A 10673-nucleotide genomic window follows, 5' to 3' on the forward strand; every position below is an offset into this window, starting at 1 on the left:
CATAGTAAAAAAAATCAAAAATCTCTAGGCACAATTTTTGTTTATAAGCATTTAAAGTTCAAATGTTTACGAATTATGTCAAAATCGCGAAAATTTGCAAGGAATTTTGAAGTTGAAAATTCATAACATTTTTGTGATTTATACCTAAGGTTACAAATTTCAATACAAGGTTCCCCATAACTTTTTCTTCAAATAACTGAAAAAATATTTAAGCGTCAATATAGAAAAAAATTTATGAGCGTATGAAATTTAATTTTTTACGAATTCACGTAAAATAACGATATATTACAATTTAAATATAGTTAATAATATAATATATTCTACTAATTATCATTTACTGACAAATCATCTCCGTTCAGAATCGTTTTTCGTATACAATGATACCTGTCATTGCATTCAAATTTAACAAATCCATTATAGTTACCTACTCTCCATCACTTTACTATAGTAGAGCGATACCCTTGTCAACCTTTTTTTTTAAATAATGTAAATACTTTTTTATTAATAAAAAAGTCAAAAGCTATAACATTTTTATATAATAAATTAAGTATACAAATTAACAAATAGGTACCTACTTGTAAATTCATTAAATTTAAAATGAGCATTATTTATTAACAGGGCCGGATTATGATCATAATATAAGGATTAAGGGAGTTATTACTTTTGTTGAGGCGCTTTTACTTTTGCTGATATAAATTTAGCCTACCCAGAAATAGAGGTCTAGTTGTGCCTAGGTATGTATATACTATATACCTAATTGTCCTAATTTAATTTCTAAATATCTATATATAATAAATGTGTAATGATTTAATTTGAGTTATAAAAATATAACAAAATTATTTTCAAATAAGATGATTTATCTTAGTTAGCAATCATATTATCCGAAATCACATTATTTTTCTTTTTAATCGAGTTCTACTTAAATTTTTACATACTAGTATCTAAGAAAAATTAAAATTTTCACCATGGATTTTGGACTAAAAACATAGACCTTATACCGTTATTTTATTCTGTGCTTCTATTCAGACCCAAGGTTCAGGGTATAACGTTTACGCTCATCAGTCATCAGTAATCATACGTTCATCCAACACCATTGACTATAGCCGGCCGGCAACACACATATCTGATATTATACACATTACCCGTTTTTGTAGCTTAATAGAGAAAATCGTATTTTTATTCCTAGGTTTCCTTATTGAAATAAATTATATAGTATTATTAATATCTACATAGTTTAAGTTGTTGTATATTTTTTTATTATTTGAATGCATTCATATGATCAGTGGCGTATTTAGGAATTTTAGGATAAGGGCAACACATATTTTGCCGCCTCTCCCCCAGTAAAAAAAAACTAAAAACTTTTACGCCGCGCAATGGTGAAACTGTTAATAGCATAGAACACCATGTTATATAAATACTATAATATTCTATGCCTCTATGGCACACATTTGTTGTGAAAAATATTAATGATTGACGTCACTACGTCAGTACTCAGTATGTAAAGTACGAAATAAAAATTTGCCGTTCTGGGCAACGGGACCCAAAGCCCCTACCTAATACGCCCCTGCATATGATGCGTTCTCGCTTACGATGTGGATTAGGCCTACTGGGGACACCACAATAAAAAAACGCGCCTCGTGTAATACCTCATAAAGTTATTAAACGATACGGACAATGTTATTGTACGTCGTTTAATAATAAAGGTGGTGTGGAAAATTACCTAACACTGTTATTTTGTTACAATTATTGTTGTGTGGTTATATAGTAATTAATACAGGGGCGTATTTAGAAATGTCTTAAGGGGGGGGGGGCACAAACAAAAAGTTCAAATTTGCGTACATGGGGCATAGAATTGTAAAATTTCTCATATAATAAAAATTAGTATAAAATACGGTGAATGGGGGAGGCACGGGCCCCATGTGCCCCTCCCTTAAATACGCCCATGCTTACAAGCTCCAGTCAATTATAAACAAATCTAGATGTTCAATGTTACTTATCAATGAGTAGGCAAGTGTGTACTTGTCACATGCAAAACATTTGTAATCAATTAGAAATTATTCCTAATTCATATATAAGATTCTGAATACAATGTGTTGTGTTGAATTAAATACCTGCAAGTATTCAAATTATATGTGATATGCCACTTACATATTGATTTTATGGACTACAATATTTTACTTATTTTAATTTGGATATATCTAGTTAGAAATATTATCATAAATGTGACCAATTATATTTTAATAATATTATTTAGTCGACACATTAATTGATGTTGCTTTTGGAAGTAATACTTATTTGAATACACTTGTTACATTACACTTGTTTTTAGTCTTAAAAATAAAACATTTTTAAATTACAAATTTACCATAAAATATGTTTTGGAAAGTTAGAAACATTAGTCAAGTAGGGTAAGGTATAATTGTTATTAATGCACTGTCGCCTATTTAACATGGTTCAAGTTCAAAACATGATTGTATCAAACACTTAAAGTAGAAGACTAAAAAATCAATTGGTTATTAAATATCTTTATGCGATAAGTACTTATAATTATTATAGGTATTTTTAAAAAAGTATTCATTTGAACTTTTCTCAAATTAACTTTTTACTCAATATAAGAAAACAAAATAATTATTCAAACTTCATAAATGGATAACTTCACTGTATCATAGTTTTTAAAACATTTAAATATAAAGTACCTACCTTGGTTATTTAATTTTAAAAAAATCATTAAATGTTATACTTTGGTGATAAAGATAACTACTTACCATTTTTAGATTTATTAGGTATGATTGCTAATAATTGAAATAATACCTAAATCTCATAATTTTTTTTTTACAATTTTTCAGTAATTTTATATGTTAACCATCAACCAATGACAAGTTTAATACTTTGTAGTATGAATTAATTTAATATTTTATTTTATAATTTCCATTACACAGTTTGTCATGACGATTAATTAAAATATATAAAACTATTCTTGTTTATTTGTTCAATATTGAATATTCATAGATTATATTTATGGTAAAACAGAAGTAATTGACTTAATTAAAACAAATACTTAATTTTGACTTAATAAGTTATCATTATCAACCAAAAATAGATTTCATTTTTTCTATCTTTACGCAGTGTGTTACACAATGTATCGAATTAAATCATTAAACAAAACCGGTATGTCAAAACAAAAAAACACAATGTAGTAACTATAATCTTAGAATAAAATCATATTACTATTTAGTATTTAGCATGTAAGATAAGTTAATTATTAATTTGAAAATTATTGTTTATATACAGTTATTGAAATTAAAATAGTAAATTATAAAGCTATTATTTTCTCCCAGTAACTTGATTAAGAAATTGTTCCTTAGAAATTAATAACTATAGTGGTGAGTGCAAAACCAAATTTGTGGCCAAACAAATATGTGGTTGGTGGTTAATAGAAACATTTTATTTTAGTAACGTATCAACACAATAGAGTTGGAATTTTTTGTGTCACCAACTATGTTTGTTTGGTCACTACTATAGCCACCACTGCTAAAGTCTAAGGCTCCGATTTATTATAATTTATAAGGTTGATTAAGTAAAGTATGACAATTGTGTATTTACAGTTGAGTAAAATAAGTCAATACCTTAAAAATTGTTGGTACACCTTATTTTATTTTTAAATTTTTATTTTATAATTTGTGCAGAAATTGGTAAATAATATACTTGTGTAATGATGATTTGATTTGATTTTAATTCTTACTAATTACACAATTATTTTTATTATTTTTTAGGTGGCAATAGTCACGGTAACCCGTATATCAGAAAGATCGAAACTTTCAGACAACAACAACCACCACCACCACAACAACAACAACTACCACCACCACCACAACAACAACAAATATCACCACCACAGCAACAACTAACACCACCACCACCATCACCACCACAACAACAACAGCAAGCTATGTCTCTTGGGTCGAATTGTATAACAACACCAGTAAGCTTGGTTTTTTTAAAATTAGTTTCAATTATATCATCAATAATTTTCATTTAATATTAAGTGTCTATACTTATTGATTTAGATACATACAATATTAATCTCTTAGTCTTTTTAATTTATATATAATAATATGTACTTTTTAAAATTTAAATGAGCCTATTTTTAATTAGTTTATGAAATCTAAATTTTAAAATAGGTAAATGGTCAAATATTTATATATAGGATTATTGTTTATGATGCCGGTATATTATAAAATCATTGAATGTATTTTTTTGCAATTTATTTAAAAACATTTTTGCTACATTTTGACTTCTCTAAAATAAGTACCAATTACATGAACAATATAACTAGTTAATATATTTACTTTTTAAATAGGTATATAAAAAATAAATTTTACCTAATGAAGTATATTCACACCAAATTTTACTTTCTGATAAAAATATTTAGAAAATAATTCAAAAGATAATTAGTTATCATTAACTTTAATAGTATTGAGAATTTATAAGCTGCTTCTTTACTGTTTTTGAATACTTAAGCCACGTGGGTGATGTGTCCTCTTAATAATAATAAATGTTATGGCAGTCTTTGGAAGACTCAAGTACTCGACTAGTTTATATAAATTAACTAACTTTATTTTTATTTATTCAACTTAAATATTCTTAGTAAATTTAATAGTCTAAAATTCTAAATGATAATTGAAATTGAAATGTATTATATTTTTATTAATATAATTGATACTCAGTTAACTGCTATCTCGGCTGGTATTTATTAATTATAATTTTCTTTTCTAGCTTTAAAAATTTCCTTTATGATAATAATATTAATATAGTAACTAAATTTTCTTTCATTTTTAGAAATCAGCTAGTCCAATGAAAAATCAACAACCTTTGCCTTTACATGATTTACCATCACAATCACCTTGTCCCAATCCAGTGGCTGAAACTCCAATACCAAATACTTCGGTTTCTCAATCGTCTACAATTCAAGATGATCAGGTACATAGTTATGTATTTTACATTTAACCTTTTCAATGAACACATATACATATTTATATTTGTACAACAAATCACTATTATCTCTAGTTTTAAAAACTTATTTACAAATTTATTTGCTATTGCCTTGAGCAATATTTTTTTTAATGAATACTAATTACATTTATGTATTAAAAACTCAAAGATTATTTAAATATGACACCAAACCATAATATTATATGTACATTGATTTAAAAACTAATTATTTACATTTCAAAAGAACATGTCTATGTATTCTGACAGATTTTATGTTTCCCCCATATATTATAAACTTATAGTACATCTATTTCAGAGTGGTTTCAGTCGTAGTGCAGATTTGATCAATCCATATCATTTTTGGATTAAATATTGCAAATATTATTCCAGGGGTGTCTCGCATAAACGAGAGACAGCTAAGCTTAAAATTTGTTACGGTGTTGTAAATTCAGTATGGTTGAAGCTATTACTTGTTGTCAATAATACTTACTATTTTTTTATAAATATAAAATTCCCAGTATGATTAATATTGATATAATAAATTATTTGAAAGAAAACACATTTTGAGTATTCAATTAATGGTTATTAATCAACAAATTAATTCTATCTTTTTTATTTAATTACCAATATTAAATTATTTTAAAGTTTTGATGTATCCTGATTGGCAACTTGTAAACCCAACCATTAATTTGATGCCATATTTATTATATCATTTGACCAATAGGATTCTGTAAATCTACACAAATTTTGTGTTTATTTACAGTCCAAGTCAGTGGTATTTTGTCATCATTTGCAATGGATGGTGTCATAGCTTTTTTTGTAATTACATAGACTTTGGCAGATCAAACAATGCCCTTTTATAACAACAATAATAATTATAATAATAATGACAATATTAGTTATAATACAATTAAAATATTATTATTATTTTTATTATTTATGCTAAACTGTTTCGATGTATTATCTGCTAAACTGCTAAAGTATATGTGTCTTGCGCAAACTGAAAATACTTCTTCGCCACGTTTATAAATATTGCTTATGTTGTCTCATTGGCTATATAGAATAAACAGATAAAACTTGAAGATGAAAAATCAATTAATGAGAAGTCTGAAGTAAAATGGCCATTCAAACGTAGTATGTCAATGATTTTTAAATTAAATTATTGTTATTTTTATTAATTGATTGTTTTAAATTTCCTAATTTATTTTCATAATAGAGATTAGTAAGAAAGGACGGAAAAAGCGACTGAATGCTCGAATGCGTCGCTTAGTATCACCCAAAAGTCCATTAATGGTATTTTCTGAGTTGTTCAAAGATGTACCAATTCACTTACAAGAGCACCCACTTCATAATATTATGAGTTATACTGCTACACTCGATGTAAGATATAATTGAATTAAATAATTTGATTTTGTTTCTTGTGAAATAATGTAATAATTAATAATTATACTTTAAAAATATGTAGGTTGATGGTCAAATGTATTCTGGAAATCATATTTCCAAGACTCAAGCCAAACAAAAGGCATGTGAAAACTTCTTGCGCATTATGTTAGCAAAAAAAATAAGTGAACGATCTGGTAAGTTAAAAGTATTGAATTAGTTAACTTTTAATATTGTTTATATAATATATATATATATATATATATATATATATATACCAGCATACCCGTCTCAGCTCCGCCCAAAATTTTAATTAATAATAATTAATTATTTATTAACTTTATCGGACTAAATTTATGCTTATGTCATTCTCTGTGATGTCCTCTTTAATTTAAAAAAAAACTGTTCGACGATTGAATAAGTCGTTTCGGAGTTTATCCCAAACATACAAACAAACGCTATCATTTTATGTATTAGTATAGATTAATTAAATAACTAATTCCATACTAACATTTTAGTATAAGCGAAACATTATACAGTGTCGGCCCAAGATATTATGGCGCCCTTAAAAATATAGCTTAAATATATATAACAATTTATTATTATAAAGAAATATAATTATTACACACCGTTATTATTTAAAAATTTTTTTACTAAAACATAAGTTTTTACAATTTTTTGAGCACCTACAAATGCGCTTCCTGCGCTCCTATTCTGGAGGCGCCCATGCCTTGAGCCGCCACTGACATTTATCAACGAACTCGTCTCTTATTCGAGTGATTTTTTCTAACTAAACAGACACACTAGTATAATATATAACAATATTAGTAAGTACCTAATATATAAACCTATGATAATAAAATTATTGAAAAAACATGGTATGGAAAATATTTTTCTTTTGGAACAATTATATTCATATCTATTCGCCAATAAAACACACACAAAAGAAAAAAGGTCAGGTTACAGGTAGCTGGAAACCCGCGGGCCGCCGTAATAATATATATAGGTATACAATTTATACGTTTATTTTAATTAATAATAACTAATTAATTATTATGTCATTCTGTGATGTCCTCTTTAATTTAAAAAAAACTGCACGACAATTGAATTAGTTGTTTCGGAGTTTATTCTGAACATACAAAAAAACGCTATCATTTTATGTATTAGTATAGATATATATATATATATATATATATATATATATATATATAAATACTGTCATATATTTTATTAGAAAAAAAAGAAGAATCCCCGATGGAAGTTGAGATGGAAATTGGAGAAAATAGTTCAGTATCAAAACCTAAAGGACCACCACAGGAAGATTTCCCATGGCCACATTTTGCTTCATTAGCTATGCATAACTTAATAAATCAATGGGAACTACAGCCCGTTGTTACAAACGCTAATTATGTACAAGAAGAACCAAATGTTATCAAATCACAACCTAAGGTGAATAATTATTATAATTTACCATTTACAATTTATTCTAAACTAACAGTAATTAATACAAATTGATTAATTTTGAATTTGCTGGAATAGAAAGTAATATAATATAGTTATGTTAAAATTAGAACTTTTATTGATTTTTTTTAAATTATTATTTTAAGAATATTAATTAGTTATACCATAGGTTCTTCAATATTTGTAATACATACAGTTCTGAGATAATGGTTTTTTGTAATCTTTTTCCAGGGTATACATAGTATCTATAGCCTAATTGTTAAACTCAAACTATTAAGAGGGCATCACACCTGCATGTGTTGTCTCCATCTTACAAGTGTGCAACATAGCAAATTTATGCTTAGAAGATCGCGTTTAGCTCCATTAGATTAAAAATTATAGTGAATCGACCTATTATAAAACTTGATGGTAAAAACATTATCTGTGTTTATATGTTAGTTTTTTAGCATGTTATGTGTATATAATATAGTGTAAATTAAAAATGCTCATAGCTCACTTAAAAACTAAATAATTATTAAAATCTAAAATTCAAATACAAAAATAATGTTTTTACCATCAAGTTTTATAATGGATCGATCGCACTCTAATTTTTTAACTGACTGAGCTAAACGTGATCTGTTGAGCGTAAATTGATTATGTTGCGCAATTATAAGACTGTGACAATTTATACGGGTGTTGTGTCCTCTTAAGGTTGAAAATTTAATAACAATATGCAGTATCTTTATAGATAAATTAAATTAAATTTTATTTCTTATTTTATTCCCTTTATTACTCGCGTAATAAGAAATGTAATACTAATTCAATTTCATATTTTGTTACCTTGGCTTTTAAATTATACATGCATTAGGTATATTATAATTTTTTAACTTAACCCCTTTTATTTTAGACTGGAGCCATGAGAAAGTTTCCTGAAAACCCGAAAAACTGTAATCCAATACAGTTAATAAATCAAATGAAGCCTGGTGTAATATTTGTTGAAACTATAATTAGTTCAAAAACACCATCACTTTTTCAAGTAAACTGTGTAATAGACGATGTTCCATTCACTGGACAAGGTAATATTTTTTGTAACATATTACATTATATATTTTATTTGTAAATGATTTAAAAATTCCATTTAATGCAAATTCTCATATGATTTTTTTATATAATCATTTTATCATATATTATAACATAAATAAAAGCCTAATATTAGTTTTAATTTTATGTATTGACAAAATAGATAATTCAAATAAAAATGTATATAACAAATTTTGGTTGGATTAGTAGGTATTTATATAAAAAAAAAAATGTCAATTAATGTCTAACTATTATATTTTATAGGATCGACAAAAAAAGCAGCCAAAAAGGAATGCTGTATTGCAGCAATAAAAAGTATTTGGCAATTTGATTTCCATGCCATAGAAGATAATTAACTCATTAAGAATTAAATTTGATATTTATAATAATATACGTTTGTGTACTAGTTATTTTTATTAGTCAACTGTATTTATTTTATTTTATTATCGATTAGAATACTTATGAGGTTATTATTATATGGACATAGTATTAACTATTAATTTTTATATTTATATTTTTTTTCATTATAGTAACATGGAATTAAATAACATACTTAACGTATAATGGATTAGAATCACCCTAATCCTGAAGTTATTTATTTAAATCTATATAAAATAGATAGATTATTTGTATATACATAAATGTTTTGTCTATTAATATACTTTGAAAAACAAATTACATAAAATAGGTAATACAAATTACTCCAATATTAGAATCTATATATTCGAATTAGAAATTTACCATTTTGTTGCTATCGTACACTCGAGTATCAATTCTCTAGTCCTTGACAATTGAATGTTAAAATTGTGTCTTAACATTTTTTAGAAATACTTAAGTGAGGAGTGACAGTTCTAGTAATAGAATTTTTCGGTAAGATAATTGTTTGTGTTGGAAGAGATTGGTCAGGATTGCTAACTCTCAGACACTATTTTATTCAGTGGCAGACTGGACGACCGGAATACCAGGAAATTATTAATACGAGTAATACGACACCTATTAATTTCTAAAACCATAATTTAATGTTCAATGAATAAACCTATAATTCGCAAATCGTAAATGTTTATGTATAGCTTAAAAATAACTATTATAGGTATCCATGTTCCAATTAAACGATAGACAGTATAGTCCCGTTAATCGTTTACACGCATCAAAATACGTAAACTCGTACAGCCACAAATTAGTTCTGATTATTAAATTGATTTTATTTTACTTACTCCATTTCAATCTTCCAATAATTGTCGTTGGGTTTTATAATCGTAGAATGGGTAAATTCTAAGAGAAACACACTGGTAGCTCAGTAAATAGGTACCTACTGACTTAAGTGACTAGTGCATGCCGCGTGGGCGTAAATAAGAGGGGGCCTCGGAAGGGCTTAGCTCTCCCTGGGCCACCTCAATCCCTTATTAAGATGTTTTAATATTAAAGTTTTATCTAAAAGAAATAGATACAATTCTAAATGTATTTAATTTATTTATTAAATCATTAGTTTTTGAGCATCAAAATTATGTCAATATTTGAATTTACTAGTACTTATATTGTATATTATTGTACTTATACCAATAAAACGATTTCATTTATATATCCCAGCCCCCAGGCCCTCAACAGCCTTATTGAATTCTTCACTACGCAACAGTTTACAATGAAAACTAACAACCGTATTGTATTTTGTAAATTTAATTCACCGTTTATTTTGCGTGAATTATTCAAAAAATGTTAAGACTATTTTATCTATCTGTGATTATTATGTTTAGATGATACATAGGAAAAACTACCATTATAAA

The 10673-nt window shown here is 26.4% G+C and overlaps 1 protein-coding gene across 1 annotated transcript; it reads left to right on the forward strand.

Moving 5' to 3' along the window:
• Nucleotides 1-3754: 3754 nt before the first annotated feature.
• LOC132931670 (uncharacterized) lies at nt 3755-9392 on the forward strand (the record flags this gene model as incomplete). Its single annotated transcript, XM_060997584.1, has 8 exons — nt 3755-3982; nt 4840-4980; nt 6054-6126; nt 6209-6372; nt 6458-6569; nt 7607-7821; nt 8720-8888; nt 9157-9392. Coding segments are annotated over 8 exons (1194 nt in total), but the record flags the coding sequence as incomplete, so codon positions are not given.
• Between the last annotated feature and the right edge of the window lie 1281 nt (nt 9393-10673).

The sequence above is a fragment of the Rhopalosiphum padi genome, chromosome 1 (genome assembly GCF_020882245.1).
Source record: "Rhopalosiphum padi isolate XX-2018 chromosome 1, ASM2088224v1, whole genome shotgun sequence".
Classification (NCBI taxonomy): domain Eukaryota; kingdom Metazoa; phylum Arthropoda; class Insecta; order Hemiptera; family Aphididae; genus Rhopalosiphum; species Rhopalosiphum padi.